The sequence below is a fragment of the Moschus berezovskii genome, chromosome 17 (assembly GCF_049115385.1).
Source record: "Moschus berezovskii isolate FMDL1 chromosome 17, NW_MosBer_1.0, whole genome shotgun sequence".
NCBI lineage: Eukaryota > Metazoa > Chordata > Mammalia > Artiodactyla > Moschidae > Moschus > Moschus berezovskii.
This window is the reverse complement of record NC_142476.1, coordinates 8,437,719-8,465,265: the sequence shown is the minus strand read 5'-3', so window position 1 is coordinate 8,465,265 and position 27,547 is coordinate 8,437,719. Positions and strand designations below refer to the sequence as shown.

At 39.0% G+C, this 27,547-nt stretch overlaps 1 protein-coding gene across 1 annotated transcript in view; it reads left to right on the top strand.

Moving 5' to 3' along the window:
- The window catches only part of LOC129551716 (complement factor H-like), a 64,847-nt gene that overhangs the window by 22,960 nt on the left and 14,340 nt on the right, over positions 1–27,547 (top strand). Inside the window, exons 5-6 of the mRNA XM_088845165.1 lie at positions 15,718–15,900; positions 17,637–17,813. Coding sequence (XP_088701291.1) covers positions 15,718–15,900; positions 17,637–17,813 — 360 coding nt within the window. The remainder of the gene's footprint in view (positions 1–15,717; positions 15,901–17,636; positions 17,814–27,547) is intronic.

Genomic DNA, 27,547 nt, shown 5'->3' with positions numbered 1-27,547 from the left:
AGTAATTCAAAATAATTGCTTAAGAATTTCATTGAGTTAGAAGAAAATAGTGGAGAAGGAAATGGCAACCCATTCCAGTATTCTTGCCTGGGATGTCCCATGGACAGAGGAGCCTGGAGGGCTACAGTCCAATGAGTCTCAAAGAGTCAGACACAACTGTAGTGACTTAACATGCAAACATGCAATCTTTTATATTTAGAGTAATTATTGATAGATAAGGATATATTAATACAAACTTTTCTCTTTACAAGATGTTTTATAGTCTCTTAATTCCTGTCTTCCTTTGATTGCTTTCCTTTGTGATTTCATGATTTTTGTTATAGTAGTATGCGTTTATTACTGTGTACTTAATTTTAAAAATTCCTATTAATGTAGTATTTTTTATATTCTTGTAATTTAACTCTTAAACAGTTAAGTGTTTAACATTCTTTTTTTTCCTTTTCCAAAAAGCATCTTTATTGAGATATAATTCACATACCACGAAATTCACCCACTTAAAGTGTACAAAATTGCAAAAACAGTACAAAAATATTCTGTGTAGCCTTCATCCAGGTAAACCAAGGAGTTACTATAATACCATATCAACTGATGTTGTTACAATGTTTTAGTATTGTTCTGTCAGTCTTTCATGAGTGTAGACAAGATATACAAACATTCTGTCATCACCTCTGTAATCACCTCTACACTCACAATTCCAACCCTTGGAAATCAATTGTCTCTTCTCCAACAGTATAACATTGTTATTTCATGAAAACTACATATATGCAATCATACTGCACAATACTTTTGGATACTGGATGTTTTCACTCTGAATAATGCCCTTTAAACCATACAAAGTAATGCATGTATGAAGAGTTCGCTCATTTTTATTACTGAGTATTAATCCATGTGAAGGACTGATGCTAAAGCTGAAACTACATTACTTTCGCCACCTCATGCGACAAGTTGACTCACTGGAAAAGACTCTGATGCTGGGAAAGGTTGGGGGCGGGAGGAGAAGGGGACGACAGAGAATGAGATGGCTGGATGGCATCACCGACTCGATGGACATGAGTTTGAGTGAACTCCGGGAGTTGGTGATGGACAGGGAGGCCTGGCATGCTGTGAGTCACGGGGTCGCGGAGAGTTGGACACGACTGAGCGACTGAACTGAACTGAATCCATGTGAAATGAGTGCAAATGTACAGTAGTTTGAACACTCTTTGGCTTTTCCTTTTTTTGGGGATTGGAATGAAGATTTTCCTTTTCCAGTACTGTTAAGTGTTTAACATTCTATATCAAAGTACTACAGTGTTCTGAATGTGAATGTGCAATTAATTTTCCAGTGTACTACGTATTTTCATGGAATTAATTAGCATTATTTTACTTTAGCTTGAATGATTAATTTTAGTGTTTCAGTAAGGAAGGTCTGTGTGCCTGCCCAGATAGCTCAATGGTATCTGACTCTTTGAGACCCTTAGGGCGGCAGACTGCCAAATTCTCTGTCCATGAGTTTCTCCAGGCAAGAATACTGGAGTGGGTTGCCATGCCCTCCTCAAGGAAGGTCTAGCTGTCTTCAATTTTCTCAGTATTTTTTGGTTTGGTGAAGTCTTTATATTCTTTTCTTTTCTGAAGGATATTTTTAAATGTTCTTCTTTGGTAATTTTTTCTTTCAACACTTGGAATATATCATTCCACTTTCTCCTGGGCAACTAGGTTTCTGCTGAGATATATTCTTAGATACAAATGAAGCCTCCTTAGTAAATTCCAGGGCAAGAAACAAGAGTTAGAACTGGATATGGAACAATAGACTGGGTCCAAATAGGAAAAAGAGTTTGTCAAGGCTGTATATTGTCACCCTGCTTATTTAACTTATATGCAGAGAACATCATGAGAAATTCTGGGCTGGATGAAGCACAAGGTGGAATCAAGATTACCGGGAGAAATATCAATAACCTCAGATATGCAGATGACACCACCCTTATGGCAGAAAGTGAAGAGGAATTAAAAAGTCTCTTGATGAAACTGAAACAAGAGAGTGAAGAAGTAGGCTTAAAGCTCAACATTCAGAAAACTAAGATCATGGCATCTGGTTCCATCACTTCAGGGCAAATAGATGGGGGAAAAGTAGTTGTCTTTATTTTTTGGGGGTCCAAGATCACTGCAGATGGTGATTGCTGCCATGAAATTAAAAAATGCTTACTTCTTGGAAGGAAAGGACCAACCTAGATAGCATATTAAAAAGCAGAGACATTACTTTGCAAACAAAGGTCCTTCTAGTCAAGGCTATGGTTTTTCCAGTGGTCATGTATGGATGTGAGAGTTGGACTATAAAGAAAGCTGAGCACGGAAGAATTGATGTTTTTGAGTGTGGTGCTGGAGAAGATTCTTGAGAGTCCCTTGGACTGCAAGGAGGTCCAACCAGTCCATCCTAAAGGAGATCAGTCCTGGTATTCATTGGAAGGACTGATGTTGAAGCTGAAACTCCAGCACTTTAGCCACATGATGTGAAGAGCTGAATCATTTGAAAAGACCCTGATGCTGGGAAAGATTGAGGGCAGAAGGAGAAGAGGATGAGATGGTTGGATGGCATCATCGACTCAATGGACATGGGTTTGGGTGGACTCTGAGAGTTGGTGATGGACAGGGAGGCCTGGCGTGCTGTGGTTCATGGGGTCACAAAGAGTCAGACACAACTGAGTGACTGAACTGAACTAGTAAATTCAAAAGTTTCTGTTTAGTTAGCATGTTTGTTTTTTCCTCGTGCTGCTTGAAAGCTTCTCAATTTTTATTTGATTTTTGCAACTTTATTATAACGTGTGTTGTAGAGGATTTTTTAAGTTGATTTGATTTGGTCACCTGTAAGCTTCCTGAAAGATGATGCTGTGAAAGTGATGCACTCAATATGCCAGCAAATTTGGAAAACTCAGCAGTGGCCACAGGACAGGAACAGGTCAGTTTTCATTCCAATCCCAAAAAAGGCAATGCCAAAGATTGCTCAAACTACCACACAATTGCACTCATCTCACACGCTAGTAAAGTAACCCTAAAGATTCTCCAAGCCAGGCTTCAGCAATATGTGAACTGTGAACTTCCAGATATTCAAGCTGGTTTTAAAAAAGGCAGAGGAACCAGAGATCAAATTGCCAACGCCAGCTGGATCATGGAAAAAGCAAGAGAGTTCCAGAAAAACATCTATTTCTGCTTTATTGACTATGCCAAAACCTAAACTGTGTGGATCAAAATAAACTGTGGAAAATTCTTCAAGAGATGGGAATACCAGACCACTTGACCTGCCTCCTGAGAAATCTGTATGCAATTCAGGAAGCAACCATTAGAAGCAGATGTTGGAGGAGGAGGGAGGAAGATGGTGGAGGAATAGGAAGGGGAGACCACTTTCTCCCTCACAAATTCATCAAAAGAACATTTGAATGCTTAGTAAATTCCACAAAACAACTTCTGATTGCCAGCAGAGGACATCAGGCACCCAGAAAAGCAGCCCATTGTCTTCGAAAGAGGTAGGAAAAAACATAAAAGATAAAAAGACAGACAAAAGTGGTGGGGAAAGGGCTCTGTGCCAGGAAGGTAGGCTTAAAAAAGAGAGAAGTTTCCAAAACCAGAAAACACTCACTGGCGCATCTATGGTGAGCCTTGGAAACTCAGAGGGCAACATAATCGGGAGGAAATATAAATAAGCAAAACCCACAGATTATGTGCCCAATGGTAACTCCCAGTGGAGAAACGGTGCAGATGACCACATCCGCCACTAGCAAGTGGGGGCTGGGCAGGGAGGCACTGGCTGCATTGCTTAGAGTGAGGACCGGGCCTGAATGCTGTGAGGGCAATCTGAGAGAGCTAAGTGGAGATAGCAAAGCAGACTGTGGGATAACTATGCCACGAAAAGGCAAAAAGCCCTAACCCAAGACTCTGCCAGACCCACTCACAGAACAAAGGACTGAGCAGAGCTAGTCAGCTGTGGACGGCTCATGCCCCATCCCCCGCTGAGACAGGAAGGGGAGGAAAGCCAGAGCAGGAAGGGGGCAACCGCGGCCCCAGAGAGGCATCCACTAACAAACTGCAAGCAGGCTTTGCTGCTAACCAAGACTTCTTGGGTTTCTAGCCAGGTGACATCTGCCTGAGAAGGTGCTCCTGTTGTATACCCAGAAAACTGAGCAGCAGGGACCAGGGAGGCAATAAGTCGCAGCGACCATGCTCGCCAAACACCTGGTCACCTGAGCTGCTCAGACTGGGGAAGAGCACAGATCGCAGACCCAACCAAGTCTGCACCTTTATGGAGTACCTGAATACCTGGAACTGAGCGACTTAGACCTGGGACATGCATGCAACCCAGTGCCAGCCTCAGACAGTTCCCGACAGAACAACCTAGAGCCTGTGCAGTGTATACTGGGACAGCACACATGCCGTGAGCGGGGGCAAACCCAGTGAAGCCGACACTGCGAGCACTCCCCAGGGATATTTGTTTGCAGCGTTCCTCTCTCCTCACAGCACGACTGAACAAGTGTGCCTTAAAAAGTGTCCACCACCGCCCCCTAGTGTCAGGGAAGAAATTAGACACTGAAGAGACCAGCAAACAGAAGAAACTAAAACAGGGAACCACCTTGGAAGTGACAGATAGAGAACTCTTGAGGCTACTGCAAGAATAAGACTGAAAACCAGAGGCAGGAGGCTTAAGTCCAAATCCTGAGAACACCAGAGAACTCCTGACTCCAGGGAACATTAATCGATAGGAGCTCATCAAACACCTCCATACCCACACTGAAACCAAACACCACCCAAAGGGCAACAAGTTCCAGACCAAGACATACGAGGCAAATTCTCCAGCAACACAGGAAAGTAGCCCTGAGCTTCAATATACAGGCTGCCCAAAGTCACTTCAAACCCACTGACAACTCATAACTCATTACTGCACACTTCATTGCACTCCAGAGAGAAGAAATCCAGCTCCACCCACCAGAACACCGACACAAGCTTCCCTAACCAGGGAACCTTGGCAAGCCACCTGTCAAACCTCACCCACAGTGAGGAAACTCCACAATAAAGAGAACTCCACAAACTGCCAGAAGACGGAAAGGCCACTGCAAATCCAGCAATATAAGCAAGATGAAGAGGCAGAGAAATACCCAGGAAATAAAGGAACAGGATAAATGCCCATCAACCCAAACAAAAGAGGAAGAGATAACGAACCTACTTGACAAAGAATTCAGAATAATGATAGTGAAAATGATTCAAAATCTTGAAAACAAATTGGAGTTACAGATAAATAACCCAGAGACAAGGATCGAGAAGATGCAAGAAAGGTTTAACAAGGATCTAGAAGAAATAAAAAAGAGTCAATATACAATGATTAATGCAATAGATGAGATCAAAAACACTCTAGAGGGAACCAGAAGTAGAATAATGGAGGCAGAAGATAGGATAAGTGAGTTAGAAGATAGAATGGTAGAAATAAATGAAACAGAGAGGAAAAAAGGAAACCAATTAAAAGAAATGAGGACAATCTCAGAGACCTCTGGGACAATGTTAAATGCCCCAACATCCGAATCATAGAAGTCCCAGAAGAAGACAAAAAGAAAGACCATGAGAAAACACTTGAGGAGTTAAGAGCTGAAAACTTCCCTTAAATGGGGAAGGAAATAATCACCCAAGGCCAAGAAAATCAAAGAGTCCCAAACAGGATAAACCCGAGGTGAAATACCCCAAGACACATATTAATCAAATAAACAAAGATCAAACACAAAGAACAAATATTAAAAGCAGCAAGGGAAAAGCAACAAATAACACACAAGGGGATCCCCATAAGGATAACAGCTGATCTTTCAATGGAAACTCTTCAGGCCAGGAGGGATTGGCAGGACATACTTAAAGTGTTGAAAGAAAATAACCTACAGCCCAGATGATTGTACCCAACAAGGATCTCATTCAAATATAAAGGAGAAATCAAAAGCTTTACAGACAAGCAAAAGCTTAGAGAATTCAGCATCACCAAACCAGCTCTCCAACAAATGCTAAAGGATCTTCTCTAGACAGGGAACACAGAAAGGGTGTATAAACTCAAAACCAAAACAATAAAGTAAATAGCAACAGGATCATACTTATCAATAGTTACCTTAAACGTAAATGGGTTGAATGCCCCAATCAAAAGACAAAGACTGGCTGAATGGATACAAAAACAAAACCCCCATATATGTTGTCTACAAGAGACCCACCTCAAAACGAGGGACACATACAGATTGAAAGTGAAGGGCTGGAAAAAGATATTCCATGCAAATAGAGACCAAAAGAAAACAGGAGTAGCAATACTCATATCAGATAAAGTAGACTTTAAAACAAAGGCTGTGAAAAGAGACAAAGAAGGACATTACATAATGATCAAATGATCAATCCCAGAAGATAAAACAAATATAAATATATATGCACCCAACATAGGAGCACCACAATATGTAAGACAAATGCTCACAAGTATGAAAGGGGAAATTAACAATAACACAGTAATAGTGGGAAACTTTAATACCCCACTCACATCTATGGATAGATCAACTAAACAGAAAATTAACAAGAAAACACAAACGTTAAATGATACAATAGACCAGTTAGACCTAATTGATATCTATAGGACATTTCACCCCAAAACAAAGAATTTCACCTTCTCAAGTGCACACGGAACCTTTTCCAGGATAGATCACATCCTGGGCCATAAATCTAGCCTTGGTAAATTCAAAAAAATTGAAATCATTCCAAGCATCTTTTCTGACCACAATGCAGTAATACTAGATCTCAATTAAAGGAGAAAAGCTTTAAAAATGCCAGCATATGGAGGCTGAACAACACGCTTCTGAATAACCAACAAATCATAGAAGAAATCAAAAAAGAAATCAAAATATGCATAGAAATGAATGAAAATGAAAACACAACAACCCAAAACCTGTGGGACACTGTAAAAGCAGTGCTAAGGGGAAGGTTCATAGCAAGACAGTCATATCTCAAGAAACAAGAAAAAAGTCAACTAAATAACCTAACTCTACACCTAAAGCAACTAGAAAAGGAAGAAATTAAGAACCTCAGGGTGAGTAGAAGGAAAGAAATCTTAAAAATTAGGACAGAAATAAATGCAAAAGAAACAAAAGAGACCATAGCAAAAATCAACAAAGCCAAAAGATGGTTCTTTGAGAGGATAAATAAAATTGACAAACCACTATCCAGACTCATCAAGAAACAAAGGGAGAAAAACCAAATCAATAAAATTAGAAATGAAAATGGAGAGATCACAACAGACAACACAGAAAAACAAAGGATCATAAGAGACTACTATCAGCAATTATATGCCAATAAAATGGACAACTTGGAAGAAATGGACAAATTCTTAGAAAAGTACAACTTTCCCAAACTGAACCAGGAAGAAATAGAAAATCTTAACAGACCCATCACAAGCACGGAAAATGAAACTGTAATCAGAAATTTTCCAGCAAACAAAAGCCCAGGTCCAGAAAGCTTCACAGCTGAATTCTATCAAAAATTTAGAGAAGAGCTAACACCTATCCTACTCAAACTCTTCCAGAAAATTGCAGAGGAAGGGAAACTTCCAATCTCATTCTATGAGGCCACCATCACCCTAATACCAAAACCTGACAAAGATGCCACACACAAAAAAAGAGAACTACATGCCAATATCACGGATGAACATAGATGCAAATATCCTTAACAAAATTCTAGCAATCAGAATCCAACAACACATTAAAAAGATCATACACCATGACCAAGTGGGCTTTATCCCAGGGATGTATAAATGTTTGGAATTATGTTTTCTTCTTGGATTGATCCCTTGATCATTGTATAATGTCCCTTCTTTATTTCGTATAATATTGTTTATTTTAGTCTACTTTGTCAGAAATGAGAATTGCCACTCCAACTTCCTTGTGATTTCCAAGTGCATGGAATATGTTTTTCCATCCTTTTAATTTCAGTCTGTATGTGTCTCAAGGTCTGAAGTGGGTCTCTTGTATACCGCATATATATGGGTCTTGTTTTTGCATCCATTCAGCCAATCTTTGTCGTTTGTTTGGAGAGTTTAATCCATTTACAGTTAAAGTAATTATTGTATATTACTATTAGCATTTTCCTATTATAATACAATACAATATAATATATTCCAATTAGCAGTTTTTAAATTATTTTGTATTTCCTTTGTCTTATGCTTATTGCCAATATAAGTCTCTTTAATATTTGTTGTAAAGCTGGTTTGGTGATGCTAAATTCTCTTAACTGCTGCTTGTCTGTAAAGTTTTTAACTTTTCCATCAATGTTGAATGAAATCCTTTCCAGGTAGAGTAATTTGCTTGTAAATTTTTCCCTTTCAGTACTTTAAATATATCCTGCCATTCCTTTCTGGTTGCAGAGTTTCTGCTGAAAGATCAGCTGTTAATTGAATGGCTTTTCCCTTGTGTGGTACTTGTTGCTTTTTCCTTGTTGATTTTAATATTCTTTCTCTGTGTTTAATCTCTGTTGATTAACATGTGTCTCGATGCGCTTTTCCTTGGGTTTATCCTGTATTGGATTCTCTGCGCTTCTTGAACTTGATTGACTATTTCCTTTCCCATGCTGGAAATTTTTCAACTATAATATTATCAAATTTTTTCTTAGTGACTTTCTTGTTCTCTTCTTCCTCTGGGACCCCTATAATTCAAATGTTGGTGTCTTAAATACTGTCCCAGAGGTCTCCAAAACTCTCCTCAATTCTTTTCATTCTTTTTTCTTTATTCTGCTCATCAGCAACTACTTCCACCATTTGATCTTCCAACTCACTGTTCCATTCTTCTGTTTCAGTTAATCTATTATTGCTTCCTTCTAGAGAATTTTTGATTTCCATAACTGTGTTATTCATCTTTGTTGGTTTATTTTTTATTTCTTCTATATCCTTGGTTATTTTGTTAATTTGTTGATTGCTTCTTGGCATTTTATCCATTCTCTTTCCAAGGCTTTGGAACATCTTTCCTATCATTACTCTGAATTCTTTTTCAGGTATTTTGCCTATTTCCTCTTTTTTTTTTTTTTTTTTTGGTCTTTTGTGCTTCTAGTTTGTTTATTCATTTGAGCAATATTTTTCTTCCTTTTTGCTTTTTTCATTATTACATCTGATGTCTCCTGTTCTCAGGCTTTCAGGTCGAATTCCTCCTTCCTTTTGGTTTCTACCCTTGCTGTGTAAGGTGGTGCCAGTGGTTTGTGTAGTCTTCTTTTGGGTGACTTTTGTTTGTACTCTGGTGAAAGGAGGTAAGTTTTTTCTTTTCCCCCTCTAATGGGCAGGACTTTATGAGGTGGAAATCCTGTTTGCTGATGACTGGGTTTGTGTTTTTATCTTGTTTGTTTTTTGGGTGAGGCCTCCTACACTGGGTGCTGCTGGCAGTTGGGTGATGCCAGGTGTATACAAGTGGAACTTTATGGTAGTTCTCACTAATAAAACCCCCCTGGGATTAGGAGTTTTATGGCAGTCTAGAGTCTTGTCAGTGCTCCCACTTCAAAGGCTCTGGGTCTGATCTCTGGCCAGGAAAGTGAGATACCACAGGTGGTTTGTAATGACATTAAAGGGGATTAAAACAAACATACTAAAACAAGAAACAAAAGGCAAACACAAAAGGAAAATACAAAATCAGGCAAGTACTCGAAAAATAATGGGATATATACACATGCATATACACACCTGGGGGAAAAAAAAAACACAGTGTAAAAAAGAAGAAGAAGAAGATAAAGAAAGTAGAAGAGATTGATCCAGTGAGTGAATGAAAGCAAAAATGATGTGAACTAGTTATTAACCTGAATAAAAACATAAACTGGAAAACCAAACCAAAGCCATGTGACACCTGGGGAATAAAACAACTAAAGCAAAACAGACTAATAAACATAGTGAGAAAAGCAAGAAAGACTAGAAAAGAAAATTTCAATAGAGGTAGATAAATAAGTTTTATATATATTAAAGAATAACTTACAACAGGAAAAGAATAAGAAAATCAAACTAAAGAATATATGTGGAAAAATAATATATTTTTTTTTAAATTTCGAATATTAAATACAGGGAAAAACCCCAAATAAACAGCAAAAGACCAATGTAGAGGAAGAAGTATTTAAAGGAAATTAAAAGTGTGATTTAAAATATTTCTCAAAATTATAAATAGATTTAATAGTAACATTAAATCAACAACTATATCAACAGCTAGAACAAAAAATACCACGTAAAAACCCATAGCAACAACTGAATAAGTTAAAATATAAGAATAATAAATATTTTTCTTGGATCAGCTGTCAGCATCCATTTCTTCAATGTGAGTCATAGTCTACCTCACCTCCCTAAGATGCTCTCCAGTTCTGCGCTGGTCTCTTACCTGTTGTGGAGGCAGCTCAGACTCTAATCTGGTCCTACTCTTGCATGTTCTTGCTCTGATGTCCACACTGCCAGTGCTAAGTGTTTTCTCTTGCAGGAACTCTCATTGTACTTTATAAATTCCTTAGATAGATACAAAGTCTGCCTAGTTGATCATGTGGATTCAATCTTCAGCTTGTACCACTGGTGGGAATGTTTTGGGATCTCTTCCTTAGCCACTTGTCCCTGGATTTCCCTTGTGGGTTTATCTCCACCTCTATATGTGAGTCGTCCACAGTAGTTTGCTCCTGAGGCTCCCCTGGAGGACTTGGGTGTGCCCCAGGGAGGAACAAAATGTGGAAGTGGTGCAGTTGCTTGGATTACAGGGGTCCTGGCAGTACCAGGTACTCAGGGGAGCCAGGGGCTACGACAGCAGGAAATATGATGCCCTTAGGGATTTTTGTAACCTCTGGTTGCTCTGTCTTTGTGCCGATGGGAGTGACACAGGAGCTTGGATAATGGGGACCATGGCAAAGCCAGATACATAGCTGGTGGCTATTGTCACAAGAGGTATGTGACTATTAGGGATTTTTCTAGCATCTGACAGCTCTGCCCAGTGAGGATTGAGCATGTAGGTAACACAGCTGCTTGAATTATCAAAACCCTGGCAGTGCCAAGTGTGCAGGAAAACCAACAGACTCAGCTGCAGGAGCTACGGCCCTATTCGAGTCTTTTCCTAGCTTCTGGCACCTGGCCATCAGAGTGACTCTTTGGTTGGTCCTTCTCTATTGCTTGACCCGTTCAGGCCCTTACAGGGCCCCCCAGTTGGGGTCATTGTCTGTTGCTCATCACATCAGGGACTTAAAGATCACCCTGGATGGGGTCCTTCTGTGTTACTTTGCACATCAGGTCCTATTAGGGCCACCCTCCCTGGGTGCTGATATGTGCAGAGAGAGAGGCTGCAGAAATGGCTCCATCATCTGGGTGTGACTCAGCAGTATCACCCTGCCTCCAGGTTAGCTGGCTTTCCTTCATAAGCATTTCCCACTGCAATCTCCTCACTCAGGTTCCCTCAGGCCATCTCCCTTCAGTCAACAGCAGACTTTGCCCTGGGATTGCTTTCCAATCTCTATGTTCCAACTCCAAGCTGCAGCACTATCTAGGGGACTTGCGTCCCTGTCTGGGGTGTGTATGGCTGTGGCAAGGATTGTCTGTGTGGTCCTCATTCCATTCAGACTCTCAGTGGTCAGCTGCTTCGCTCTCCAACAGCCTCAGTGCTTCACCTCTGTCGCAAGCATTTGCCCTCCCGTGCAGCTCTGTCCCTGCTTTAGTTCTCCAACCCCAGGTGCAGATCCAGTTCTACTCACTCTTCTCTTTTTTGCCCTCCTTCCTTTGTCCTGCTGAGTGTTGCGTGGTTCTATATATTCTTTTCTGGTTGTCGGGTTCTCAGCTGGTGTTCTGCAAGATCTTCTGTGTCTGGAGGTGTATTGCTGATGTATCCGTGGAGAGAGGTGTACTCCACATGCACCTACTCTTCTGCCATCGTGGATCTCAGGGTATGGTAGAGAGCCCACACCTCACTCCAAGTCAGATTTGTCTGGTGTTGGAAGTTCAATTTCTGTTCTTAGGTCGGGATAAAAACCAATGTATATCTTGTTCTTCTCATTAAACATGCTTCTCACTACATCATTTTTCTTGACTCTCTGTGTGGATATCTGTGCCTTAGACTAAACATCCACTTTTCCTAGTCTTCACAGACTGCCATCATAAGTAGAACATTTCCAGAATTCAGACTTTTCAATCAGTCTGGCCAGAATTTTGGGTGCCTCTCTAACCTCTCTGTTCATCTAAACTTCTGTGTTTGTAATCAGCCTCCTCCAGTACTGAAGTCCCCGCTTCGGTTGAGTCCAGGGATACCCTCAGGATGAGCGGTGTCAGCGAGAAAAGGAAGAAAAGAAAGCGAGTCGAGTCTTGGTTGAGTGCTGAATCAAGACTATTTTATTTTTTTACATCAGTGTTTATATACCCTAACCTAGTACAGTTCTAAAGGGGAGAGTGAGCAAAGTCAGCTTAACATTACGTCAGTTTGCCCTTTACAAATCCAGAATGCTTTCTGCATACTTCTCTGTTTACTAGAGTCTTTTTTATAGTAGATCTTAATACATTATCTTCTGGCCTTGAGGCCTATTAACATCTCATGACCTTTTCTTACAAGCTAGGTGAATGTAAAGCTGCTTTTTGTAAGCTATTCTTATTTTTCCACTTGCCTTGTGCTAAAGAGAAAACAGAAAAGTTATAATTTCATAAGGTAAAAGTTCAACGGGTTACAGCATATTAGAAATTTAACACAATGGTCAGTTCTTTTTGGTTACTACACACAGACTCTGTGGCTCCGGAGAGGTAGCCTCTGCCTCGCATTCCTGGTTAAAAGCCTCAGTGGTCTTATGGTTTCTACACTAGGGCTAAACTCTTATTACTCTAAATTCTAACTATAGTAACAAAAATTTCTACATCAAGAGCAAAAACACAGTTAGCAAACGTGGATTCGGTAACAACTTCTAGAATAATATTTTTTATATTCTCTAATAGGGCTTCTTCACCCCCTGAAGGCTCTATCTATTAGGGCTTTTGTGTGATCAGGTTCTTTATGCTATTTATGATTAAGGTGTTGTGAGCAGTCATGTGCATTAGTGCCAAGGGCATAAACAAGCTGATTTTATTTGGAAAGAGGTCGGGGAAGGCCTTCTGCCTGTGTCACAGAAATTAAAGAGCAGTCAGAAAGACAGCAGTCAGAAAGATAAGCATCAGAAACACAGATATCATCTTTAAGGTGAGCGCCGGGGCAGCTTTTTGAAATCCCTGAAGTCCTGATCTGCCTTGCTTGTCAGGTCTTGTCCTCATGACCTTGTCATGGGTGGGATCTCGCGTGCTGGCTCCTGGCACTCCAGGAGTCTAAAGAATGCAGTGATCTACAAGTCAGGATACTTGGTGGAGCAGGCAATTGGAGTTTATCCCCTCGCTCACTCAGCACTGGACTGGGGAGAGGAGCTGTAGCAAATGCCTGCATGCTACTTCAAACCCTGTGCCTTCTGCACCATGATTTAGCTCTCTGTATTCCCCAGGCATCTTGCAAAGTTTGCGTTTCATCAGCTCTCAGGGACAGGTTAGTTAGAGCCAGTTCCTCAGGCAGAGTTAGAAAAGATGAAGGTCCAGATGTGCCATCTGACTCCTGCCATGGAGTAACTGGGAGTTGCTCACTCTGCATTAAACTAAGGGGGGACCTGTGAGACGTGCTGGAATAGCGATTCATAACTGCCACTTCATTTCTGTATTCCCAGGAGATTGGAAATGTTAGGCCTCCCAGAAGCAGGCAGATTGAAAGCCTGACCCTGGACTAGCAGTTGGAAAATCTGAGACCTAGACTGTGGATCAAACTCTTTGTTCCTCCAGGAGAAGCTGGGAGTTCAGTGTTCCCTTCAAACTGTATGGTGCTCTGCTGCATGGATTTTATTGCAGGAATGTGTCTTAGTTTTCCTGCATATATTTCAGATTCTCAGAGACAAATGCTGGGGTCACTATGGTGGAGAATTCTGAGATCGTCACTTGATCTCTGTTTTGTGTTTCTTAAGAGATCCTAACTAGACAATACTTTCAGCAAGTCCCAGGAAAGGGAGCCCATTGCTTATAGATTTCTGACATCGTGTGGGATTCCACATCCTTTAGACAAACAGAATTCTTTTTTTTTTTTTTTTAATGTTTCAGATGCCTTTTATTTATTTTTTGCTTTTACACTCTAGTTTTCTTTTTTTTATTATTGAGGTATAGTTGATTTACAGTATTAAGTTTCATATGTGCAACATAGTGATTCACAAAGTTAAAGGTTATAGTCTATTTCCAGCTATTATGAAAGTTTTCTTTTAAATCAGGGAGAATAAAAGCTGAATCTGCATAGCACAAGCTTCATCTGTATCAGAAGCTGAGTGTTCATATGATCCTAAAATTCTGCACTTGATAAATGCTGGAATGGCAAGCTCCTCTAGTAGATTAAATGTATAATTTGTTTATTTTTTTTAAAATTTATTTTATTGGAGGCAAATTAACTTACATTAATATATTGGTTGGTTTTGCCATACATCGACTCAAATCCGCCTTGGGTGTACATGTGTTCCCCTTCTTGAACCCCTTCCCACCTCCCTCTTCCCCGTATCCTCCCTCCAGTTCATCCCCGTGCACCAGCCCCAAGCATCCTGTATCATGCGTCGAACCTGGACTGGTGATTCATTTCACATATGATAATATACATGCTACAATGCCGTTCTCCCCAATCACCCCACCTTTAACCTCTCCCACAGAATCCCAAAGACTGTTCTATATACCTATGTCTCTTTTGCAGTCTCGTATACAGGGTTAAGGTTACCATCTTTCTAAATTTCATATATATGCGTTAGTATACTGTATTGATGTTTTTCTTTCTGGCTTACTTAACTCTGTATAATAGGCTCTAATTTCATCCACCTCATTAAAACTGATTCAAATGCATTCTTTTTGATGGCTGAAAAATACTCCATTGTGTATACAAGCAGCTCCTGCAGCTCAATTCCAGAAAAATAAGTGACCCAATCAAAAAATGGGCCAAAGAACTAAACAGACATTTCTCCAAAGAAGACATAAAGATGGCTAACAAACACATGAAAAAATGCTCAACATCCCTCATAATCAGAGAAATGCAAGTCAAAACCACAATGAGATTCCATTTCACACCAGTCAGAATGGCTGCTATCCAAAAGTCTACATGCAATAAATGCTGGAGAGGGTGTGGAGAGAAGGGAACCCTCTTACACTGTTGGTGGGAATGCAAACCAGTACAGCCACTATGGAGAAGAGTGTGGAGATTCCTCACAAAACTGGAAATAGAACTGCCATATGATCCAGCAATCGCACTCCTGGGCATACACACCGAGGAAACCAGAATTGAAAGAGACACATGTACTCCAATGTTCATTGCAGCACTGTTTATAATAGCCAGGACATGGAAGCAACCTAGATGTCCATCTGCAGATGAATGGGTAAGAATGCTTTCGTACATATAGACAAACAGATTTCTAATAATTTCCTAGAAGGAATTCAGAGTCTTTTAAATCTTGCTTTGTTCTAGAAAATAGAAATCAAGTGTCTTGGTTTAATGTATTTGGAAACTCATAGTTTTGTTTTTTTTTTTTCTCTTACACAGGACCTGAATGATGATTAGAAGTTTTCTTGGTTTATGTACATAAATGAATCCGCTTTTTTGTATCATTACCTTATTTGGGTCCTTATGAAATGTGTATCAAATATATGCTTACCTTTTCTTTATGTTTTCTCCCTTTTAGAAACATGTTCAAGATACAGTGCAAGAATTGAGAATGGATTTTTGTCTGAATCTGCATTTACCTATCCCCTGAATAAACAAACAGAATATAAGTGTAAACCAGGATATGTAACAGCAGATGGTAAGACATCAGGATTGATTACATGTCTGCAAAATGGATGGTCAACTCAACCTGTATGCGTTAGTAAGTAATTCATCATCTTAGTCCTCTTTATCCTTATGATAACTATACAGAAGTGCTCTTTAACTTTATATTCTTATTATTTTTTCTTTGTTTTGCTGTTGTTGTTGTTGTTGTTTTTTTTTCTTTTTACTCAGGCAGGGACATATAAAGTGTTTTCTGGTTTCCTGACTGTATTTGAAAAGATCATTTACAAAGCAGTGAAAATCTATATCATTTTTTTGTCTTTTATGATTAATCACTAGTGGAGTAGAATATCATTGCACCATTTAGTTCAAGCATTTTTCATATTAAAACAACCTGTGAATAAAACCTAATTTTGCTAGGAGCCTTACCTCTATTCTGGGACTTCATTTGTTTTTAGCTGAGACCTTTATGCTGATTGCATCTGCTTTTATTTTAGAGGCCTCCTAAGCCAGAGTCTCTCCTCCTAAGCCTAAAAATTATGTTTCTAAGTAAAGGTATGAGGCCATGGTGCATAATCTTCAAATAATATGATATATAATTCATTTGTTTGAGTCCCTAGGGTAGATATCCTTGTGAAAAATTCTCTCTTAGGAAATCTTCATAAGCATCTAGTTAGTGGAGGCAGAGAAACACTTCTAGACAGGACCAAATTCTTCTGTGCTGAAAGTTTTTCGTGTAGCCACACATAGATATTTATGAAAATTTCTAAGAACAATTTCCTGAGTTTGTCTTATTCATCCCAAACCTACACAGTGATATTTTTGAAGTGATATTTTACATGTTCACTTTAAGTGAAGCAGGTATGTATAATATCCATCTGTACTGTTTTCATGTTTTTCCAATGTCTATGATTGCTACAAGCACTACACACTCAAAATGAAAAAAGTTGCCATATCAAACTTATTTTAATGTAAAATATGACAGTTTTCCATTCTAACACTTTTTGTGAAAAGTGTCTCTATTATATTTTACTAGTATATTTTGCTTTAGCACATTATGGAATTTGAAGTAAATTATTTAAACCTTAATTAACATCAGTCTATAGTGTTAGTGAAAATGAGGTGGTAAATATATTTTCTTGTAATTATATTTTGTAATATTTTCTTGTAATAGCTATAAATAATAGAACAATGTCTGTATTCAACCTTGATAAGTATAAATAATATACAATAATTAAAAATATAATTGGAAAAGGAAAATTAGTATGTGAATTTTAAAAATTTTATAGAATCTTTAAAAGTTTACTTGCCTTTTTCCAAATTACTTTTTTTTCAATTAAGTATTCTCTGGCAAATATGTCACAACTGTTAATAAATTTGGCATATTAATTCAGAAGATGCTGTTATGAAAATAGTACAATACTTCTGTAATGGCTTATTTTAATACTAGCACTGAAAATGCATAAATATAATTAAATTCAGGAACAAGTTCATAAAATAAATAATTCAAGTACATTCAGTTCAGTTCAGTTCAGTCGCTCAGTCGTGTCCGACTCTCTGCGACCCCATGAATCACAGCATGCCAGGCCTCACTGTCCATCACCAACTCCCGGAGTTCACTCAAAAGTGTTGATAAAATCATTGCATAGAAATACACATTTTTTTCGTTTTGATTAATTATTTCAGGACAGTGGTATATCACAGGTATTCTTGACTTATTTTTTATGTTTATTACATAATAATTGGTGAAGTCCTTTTCACTTGAGATGAGACTCAATCAAATTGCCCACTAAATAATATTAGAAATGAAATCGCAATTCCATTATCCCTTAGAATCCTGTGACAGTCCAGTATTTGAGAATGCCAGGGCCAAAAGTGATGGCACGTGGTTCAGGCTGAATGACAGGCTGGACTATGAATGTCTTGATGGGTATGAGAACCGAGATGGACACACCACAGGCTCCATAGTATGTGGTCGAGACGGCTGGTCCAATAAAGCTGCATGTTATGGTAAGTGCTCTTTTCCAGATGTTCTTTCCTTCAAGATAAACAAAATTTAACAGTAATTGTCAGAGTGTTTTATTTTTACCAAATTACACTGATCTAGAGTCATCTTTAAGGAATGATGCTTCTTTCTACTTTAATGTAAACTGGAAAGAGGGGAAGTTTTAAAGTCCAATGACTCACTCAATACCAAAACGACAAGGTCTTACAACCTGTTCAAGTATTTTGCTCCTGAGTTTCTGTTTATACCTCCTACTTTGAATGTTAATTTCTGCTAGTCTTGACAGATGCTTTTTATTTTCCAAATTTGACAAGTTCTGAGGACACTGGCTTCAGCAATATGTGAACCGTGAAATTCCAGATGTTCAAGCTGGTTTTAGAAAAGGCAGAGGAACCAGAGATCAAATTGCCAATGTCCGCTGGATCATGGAGAAAGCAAGAGGGTTCCAGAAAAACATCTATTTCTGCTCCATTGACTATGCCAAAGCCTTTGAAAGTGTGGATCACAATAAACTGTGGAACATTCTGAAAGAGATGGGAATACCAGACCACCTGACCTGCCTCTTGAGAAACCTGTATGCAGGTCAGGAAGCAACAGTCAGAACTGTACATGGAACAACAGACTGGTTCCAAATAGGAAAAGGAGTACGTCAAGGTTGTATATTGTCACCCTGCTTGTTTAACTTATATGCAGAGTACTTCATGAGGAACACTGGGCTGGAAGAAGCAGAAGCTGGAATCAAGATTGTCGGGAGAAATATCAATAACCTCAGATATGCAGATGACACCACCCTTATGGCAGAAAGTGAAGAGGAACTAAAAAGCCTCTTGATGAAAGTGAAAGAGGAGAGTGAAAAGGTTGGCTTGAAGCTCAACATTCAGAAAACAAAAATCATGGCATCTGGTCCCATCACTTCATGGCAAATAGATGGGGAAACTGTGGAAACCGTGTCAGACTTTATTCTTGTGAACTCCAAAATCACTGCAGATGGTGATTGCACCCATGAAATTAAAAGACACTTACTACTTGGAAAGAAAGTTACAACCAACCTAGATAGCATATTAAAAAGCAGAGACGTTACTTTGCCAACCAAGGTCCGCCTAGCCAAGGCTATGGTTTTTCCCGTGGTCATGTATGGATGTGAGAGTTGGACTGTGAAGAAAGCTGATCGTTGAAGAATTGATGCTTCTGAACTGTGGTGTTGGAGAAGACTCTTGAGAGTCCCTTGGACTGCAAGGAGATCCAACCAGTACATTCTAAAGGAGATCAATCCTGGATGTTCATTGGAAGGACTTATGCTAAAGCTGAAACTGCAATACTTTGGCCACCTCATGCGATGAGTTGACTCACTGGAAAAGACTCTGATGCTAGAAGGGATTCGGGGTGGGAAGAGATGGGTACGACAGAGAATGAGATGGCTGGATGGCATCACGGACTCGATGGACATGAGTTTGAGTGAACTCCGGGAGTTGGTGATGGACAGGGAGCCCTGGCGTGCTGTGATTCATGGGTCACAAAGAGTCCCACACGACTGAGTGACTGAACTGAACTGAACTGAGGACACTGACTGGAGAAGGAAATAGCAGCCACTGTATTATTCTTGCCTGGAGAATTCTGTGGATGGTGGGGCCTGGTGGGCTGCTTTCCATAGAGTCACACAGAGTTGGACACCACTGAGGCGACTTAACATGCATGCATGCATGCATTAGAGCAGGAAATGGCAACCCACTCCAGTATTCTTGCCTGGAGAATTCCAGGGATGGAGGAGCCTGGTGGGCTGCCGTCTATGGTGTCACATGGAGTAGGACATGACTGAAGCGACTTAGCAGCAGCAACAGAGGACAATGACATTGATCTCTATTATGTTTGCCAATCAGATGTGTTTTTCCTAGGGTAGGAAACAGGGCTTCGTTTCTGGTAAGCTGAGTGGATGTTCACTCTCCCAAGTCAAGGGACGAGTAATGTGCAAAGTTTGGCATTAAAGCGATATTTGGAAAATATCAACGTGGGCAGATTCTACTCAATTAGAGAAAATTTTATTTCTCAATACCAAGCTGGCAAATGGAAATGACTTCATAGGTGGAACTGGCAGGAGAAAGAACCCTCTATCAAGAGCATAACAACTTTGACCTGAACACGTGGTTGTGCTGCCTTTGGACCATAAACACTGGATACGTCAACTACAGTACTGAATGCATGGGTTTAGCCAGGAGATATACATGCGATTATCACTCTATAAATGATGACATCAGATTGGAAAAGAATGTAGCATGAAAATAAAAGAGCTCAAGACTGAGTCCCGAAGCTTCCAACACTGAGGTGTCTGACAGAAGAATAGATGGCAAAGTAGACAGAAAGAAAAGAGGACCCAGAGAATTTAGGGGAAAAAAATTTCAGAATGAATGTTTCATAGATGTGGACAGAAGAAAATGATATAATAACGAGGAATAATAAATTGACTAACAATAATTCCTGTGGAATCAGCCTGAAATTGTTCTATATCCAATTCCACCACTATCTAAGTATATATCTAAGAGCAACGACCTATTTGAAACTTGTTCACTCCTCTGAATCTGTACAATGATTTAATATTTACAAATGTTCTAAAATTTAAAAGATTCTTTAGTTATTAAAATAAACTATTCATGTAAGCTTCTTGCCATAATGCCTATCATACAGTTTATTCAAAGAAATTGTAATCTAATTACATTAGAATAATTACACTAATGAATATTTCTAATTCAGTTAGTATGTCAGGTTAAAAGACTTAAAATGTGGTGGATTCGGCTACATGGATTCCAACAATAATTGTAACAGAGACAGTTTCAGATGGAATAGACAGGGAAAAACCTACTTACAACCTGTGAAATAAATTATTAGTAAGAAATGCAATACAGCATGATGACATAACTCTTTCAAAAGTCTTCGTTGTGGCAGAGAACAAGAGGTTCAGGATATAATACTTGGTGGATTATGTATCGTTTGAATGGGAAAGATTAATGGGAAAGAGAGTGTAATGAAGGTTGAAGAGGATGAGCCAGAGAGGGAAGCAGGCAGAGACTGACCGCAGGCTCCCTGTGAAGGAAGTGGGAGAGGAACCAGCAGTTTTGAGAATGTCCTGGACTTGGTGACAACTGGAGTCTTTGCAACTTCCTGTCAGGAGAAGGAAGGAAAATGGGTGTGTAAATACAATGCTGGAAAGAAGCAGGTGCTGATGGTTCCTGTTCTCATTTTGGAAGGAGACAAAGTCAAGTGAGACCGAATGGTGCATGGGGGAAGGAGGAGAAGGAACACTGGGCAGTGTAGAAAAGATTGAACACAGAGATTTCAGATAGACACACAGGGGGAGCTTGTTATACGAACGGGCCAGGCTTGTTCAACAGTGTCCAGAGCCCAGGTAATTTAACTTTTCAGGCTGTCAGCAAGCACCTAATATGTGCCAGATTTGGCTAGGAGAAAATTGTGAAAGATACAGTGGGGGATGGTGGTATGCCTTTCAAGAGCTTTCATGACAGTATGAAAAAAAAAAAGATGAACTGAGGTAAATAATGAACTGAAAATTATAAATATTTCTATTATAATGTTCCAATAAATGTATTCTAAGAACAAAATAATCCAAGCGCAGAGAAAATAGGAGGGACTGAGGGTCATGTTTACGTAGCAAGACGTCTATGCAAAGAAAACCTGGAAACCATTCGTCAGCAGAGACACATACCTTTGCAGCAGCCGAGGCAGCAAAGAAACTGGCTTATTTTAGAACAGATCAGATGGTAAAGAATCCGCCTGTGATGCAGGAGACTTGGGTTCAATCCCTGGGTCAGGAAGATCTCTTGGAGAAGGGAATGGCATCCCACTGCAGTATTCTTGCCTGAAGAATTCCACAGACAGAGGAGTCTGGTGGGCTATAGACCATGGGGTCAAAAAGAGTCAGACATGCCTGAGAGACTACACTTTCACTTTCAAAATTTCTGAGCCACCTGACCGTAAAAATCACATTGCATTGCTGGAGACCTGGATTGGATCCCTGGGTTGGGAAGATCCCCTAGAGAATGGATGGCTAACCACTCCGATATTCTTGCCTGAAGAATTCCATGAAATTTTGGCGAGCTGCAGTCCATGGGATCACAAAAAGTTGGACATGACTGAGCTACTGACAATTCTAAGTAAAGGGAAAGGATTTTAAGATGATCATGTCTTTCCTACAGTCACTCTATGTGAAGACAGCAGTCAGAAAACAGCCTAATACGAAGATCTTCTTGTTGTTAAAGCAGCATTTTACACAGTATGATAAAATAGGAATTTTATGTAAGTCAAGCACAAAATATGTAAACAAAGTCACATACCATTGGAAGTATTTCTATGTGGAAGTTTGGAATAGAACTTTAGGAAAGGAATCCCAGTGGTTCTCATCAAGAGTAACCTCACAGCTAAGCTACAAAACTGAACATTATAACAAAAGAGGAAACAAATTTATTGATTTGGGGGGCAGGGGGCATTACTTTTATAACTAGTTAGCTTATATATAATTTTATAATGATGTTTGAAGACTATTAGATCGTATGATCCTTCTTTTTGTTGAGATTCTAATTCTTAAATTCAATTCTGAAGTTTATAAATTATTGAGCAATAGGAAGATTGCAGATAAGAATAATGCTATTTTTTATAATAAGTAGCAATCCCTGGTGGCTCAGATGTAAAGAAACTGCCTGCAGTGCGGGAGACCTGGGTTTGATCCCTGGGTTATGAAGATCGCATAGAGAAAGAAATGAATTCCTCCCTCCAGTATTCTTGCCTGGAGAATTCCATGGACAGAGGAGCCTGGCCAACTATACTCCATGGGGTCACAAAGGGTCAGACACAACTAAGCGACTAATCCACACACAGCAATGTCACAAATTTCATGGATTTTACACATTTTCAATGATAAGTTTACACATTTTTAAAATGAATCAGAATAATTAAACATATATTAATAGTTCAGCTCATTTATAGGTACATAAATATATACCTATATATTATAATAATTAAATATATAGATTAGATGTTTGTGTTGTCATATATACAATCAAGACACCTAGAATATACCTATGTGACCTTGAACATGTTACTCATTTTGTTTCATGTTTTAGTTTGATTTCTACACTTGTGGATAAAATTAAGTGATTTTTATTGTACCTGTAACTCTTACACTTTGAGACCAAAACAGTATAATTATATTTTGTAAATGTTAGTGGTAAAATCAGTTCCAGTATTAAGAAGCTGACTTTGCAAATAAGTTACCAGGACATATATGTTGCTGTTCAATACCGTTATATTTCCCAAAAGTCCCAGATGAGTGCAGAGGGTGTAAAAAGCCTAACATGTAATGTTTTTCAAGGAAGAACATTAATGTGCATTAACGTGTCCTCTGTGTATGCAGTACCCAGCACCTCGATTTCAGTTCACTTCAATCACTCAGTCAAGTCAGACTATTTGCGACCCCATGAATCAAGGCACGCCAGGCCTCCCTGTCCATCATCAAGTCCCAGAGTACATTCAACCTCATGTCCATCGAGTCAGTGATGCTATCCAGCCATCTTATTCTCTGTCGTCCCCGTCTCCTCCCCCCCAATCCCTCCCAGCATCAGAGTCTTTTCCAGTGGGTCAGCTCTTCGCATGAGGTGGCCAAAGTATCAGAGTTTCAGCTTTAGCATCAGTCCTTCCAATGAACACCCAGGACTGATCTCCTTTAGAATGGACTGGTTGGATCTCCTTGCAGTCCATGGGACTCTCAAGAGTCTTCTCCAACACCACAGTTCAAAAGCGTCAATTCTTCGGCGCTCAGCTTTCTTCACAGTCCAACTCTCACATCCATATATGACCATGGGAAAAACCATAGCCTTGACTAGACGGACCTTTGTTGGCAAAGTAATGTCTCTGCTTTAGCCAAACTCATCGAGAAAAAAAGGAAGAACAATCAAATCAATAAAATTAGAAATGAAAATGGAGAAATCACAACAGACAACCCAGAAAGACAAAGGATCATAAAAGACTACTATTGGCAACGATATGTCAATAAAATGGACAACTTGGAAGATATGGATGAATTCTTAGAAATGTATAACCTTCCAAAACTGAACCAGGAAGAAAGAGAAAATCTTAACAGGCCCATCACAAGCATGGAAATAGAAAATGGAATAAAAAGTCTTCCAAATGAAAGCCCAGGACCAGATGGCTTCACAGGTGAATTCTACCAAATATTTAGAGACAAGCTAACACCTATCCTTCGCTGGTGTCTCAGAGGGTAAAACATCTGCCTACAATGTGGGAGATCCACGTTCAGTCCCTCGGTTGGGAAGATCCAGGGAAGATCCCTGGAGAAGGAAATGGCAACCCAATAGAGTACTCTTGCCGAGAAAATCCCACAGATGGAGAAGCCTGGTAGGCTACAGTCCATGGGGTTGCAAAGAGTCGGACACAACTGAACGACTTCACTTTCACTTTTTTTCCAACACCTATCCTACTCAAACCCTTCCAGAAAATTTCAGAGGAAGGTACACTCCCAAACTCATTCTGTGAGGCAAATATCACCCTAATTACCAAACCACACAAATATGCCACAGGAAAAGAAAACTAAAGGCCAATATTACTGATGAACATATATGCAAAAATCCTTAACAAAATTCCAGCAAACAGAATCCAACAACATATTAAAAAGATCATACATCATGACGAAATGGGCTTTATCCCAGGGATGCAAGAATTCTTTAATATTCACAAATCCATCAATGTGATACAGAACAGTAACAAACTGAAGAAAAAAAAACCATATGATTATCTCAATAGATGCAGAAAAAGCCTTTGACAAAACTCAACATCCATTTAGATAAAAATCCTCCAGAGAGCATGCATAGAAGGAAAATACCTCAACATAAGAAAAGCTACATATGATAAACCCACAGCAAACTTTATCCAAATGGTGAAAAATTGAAATCATTTCCCCTAAAGTCAGGTAAAAGACAAGGGTGCCCACTCTCACCACTATTATCCACATGGTTTTGGAAGTTTTATCCACAATGGTCAGAGAAGAAAAGGAATTAAAAGGAATCCAGATTGGAAAAGAAGAAGTAAAACTCACTGTTTGCAGATGACATGGTCCTCTACATAGAAAACCCTAAAGACACCACAAGAAAATTACTAGAGCTAATAAATGAATATAGAAAATTTTCAGAATTTAAAATTAATACACAGAAATCCTTTGTATTCCTATACACTAACAATGAGAAAGCAGAAAGAGAAATTAAGGAAGCAATCCCATTCACCATTGTGATGAAAGGAATAAAATACTTTGGTATAAATCTACCTAAAGAAACAAAATACCTACACATGGAAAGCTATAACATACTGACGCAGGAAATCTAAAATGACACAAATAGATGGAGAAATAGACCATACTCATGGATCAGAAGAATCAATATAGTGAAAATGAGTATACTACCCAAAGCAATCTATAGATTCAGTGAAATCCTTATCAAGCCCCAACTGCATTTTTTCACAGAACTAGAACAAGTAAGTTCACAATTTGAATGGAAATAGAAAAGAATCTCGAGTAGCCAACGCAATCTTGAGAAAGAAGAAAGGAACTAGAGGAATCAACATGCCTGCCTTCAGACTATACTACAAAGTTACAGTCATCAAGATAGTATGGTACTGGCACAAAGCCAGAAATATAGATCCTTGGAACAAAATAGAAACCCAGAGATAAATCCATACACCTATGGACATCTTTTCTTTGACAAAGGAGGAAAAAATATACAATGGAGAAAAGACAATCTCTTTAACAAGAGGTGCTGGGAAAACTTGTCACCTATCTGTGAAAGAAGGAAAGTAGAACATTTTCCAACACCTTACAGAAAAATAAACTCAAAATGAATTAAAGACCTCAGAAACTATAAAAATACTGGTGGAAAACATAGGCGAAACACTCTTTGACATAAATCACAGCAATATACTGCCAGGAGAAATATCAACAGCCTCGGGTATGTGGATGACACCACTCTAATGGCAGAAATTGAAGAGGAACTAAAGAGCCTCTCAATGAGGGTGAAAGAGGAGAGTGAAAAAGCTGGCTTAAAACTCAATATTAAAAAAAAACACTAGGATCATGGAATCAAGTCCAATCATTTCATGGTAAATAGAGGGAGGAAAAGTAGAAACAGTGACAAATTTCCGCTTCTTGGCCTCTAAAATTACTATGGATGGTGAATGCAAGCATGAAATTAGAAGACAGAAAAGCTATGACAAACCTACACAGTGTGTTATAAAGCAGAAACATCATTTAGCCAACAAAAGTCCATGTAGTCAAGGCAATGTTCTTTCCAGTAGTCATCTGGATGCGAAAGCTGGACAACAAACAATGCAGAGAACTGAAGAATAGATGCTTTCAAACTCTGGTGCTGGAGAGACTCTAAGAGTGCCTTGGGAATCAAGGAGATCAGTTAATCATAAAGGAAATCAACACTGACTACTCTTTTTAAGGACTGATGCTGAAGCTCCAATATTCTGACCACCTGATGTGAACAGCTGATTCACTGGAAAATACCTTGATACTGGGAAATGTTGAAGGCAGACGGAGTAGAAGGTGACAGAGGGTGAGATGTTTGGGTGACATCACCATTTCAATGGACATGAACTTGGGCAACTCCGGAAGAGGTCAGGGACTGGAAACCTGACATGAGCATTCCAAGGGGTCACAAAGTGTTAGACACGACTTGGCGACTGAACAATAACTAGCTGAACTCATTCAGGAAATCAGTGTACACATAAAAATAAGGAGTCTGAAAATTGGTACTGGGACACTTCAGTGTTTAGAAATCAGACAGGATGGGGAATCCAAACCAAGAAGTACATTAGCCACTTCTAGTTTTTCAAGTTAACTTTTGCCTGGTGTGTAATTTTTGCACTCTCCACTTGAACATGTTTTCATGTTTGAAGTGACTTGCTTTTGTTTTTGTTTTTTTTAGACAACATAGAGCTGAGTCTTATTTATGTGTCTATCCTGCCATTTTCAGGTTTTCAATTGATGTATTTATGACCATTTATATTTAGAGTGACTTATTAACTATTAGGGACAATGTCTGATATTTTCTTAATTCTTTTGTGTGTGTTTCCTTCATTTCTCAACCTTTTTCTTTTCTTGTCTTCCTTGAGTATTTTTGAACATTATAAAATAATTTAACTGTGATATGCATTGTTTTCGAGTATATGTCTTTGCATGGTTTTCTTAGTCTCTCTAAGTATTAAGATACACATAGGTAGTTTATCACTCCCTACTGTTGCTGACGTTTTACCATCTGAGATTAAATGTGGAATGCTTACTTCCATTTAGATTTATTGGTTCTCCCCACATTTTAAGCATAAATGCGTCTCATATTCTCTCTATATACATTGAGCACCATATCAGATGACAGTTTTGCACAACTATAGTAAAATCAACAGGGAAATCATAATCTTATTATATTTACCTTTATTTTAAAAAATTTCCATTCTAAAATCTCAGGTCTTTTTCTATTTTGCTTTCTTTTGAAAAGTTCTTAAGTATATTTCTGCTAGAGATGAATTCTCTCAGTTTTGCTTTGTCTGGGAATTTTTTTTCTTTCTCGCTTTAATTCAAAAGAACAGTTTACAAGATATAGAATTTGCAGTTGACACTTATTTTCATCCAGCATTGGAAAAATGTTCTCACCTCTTCTTGGCTCTA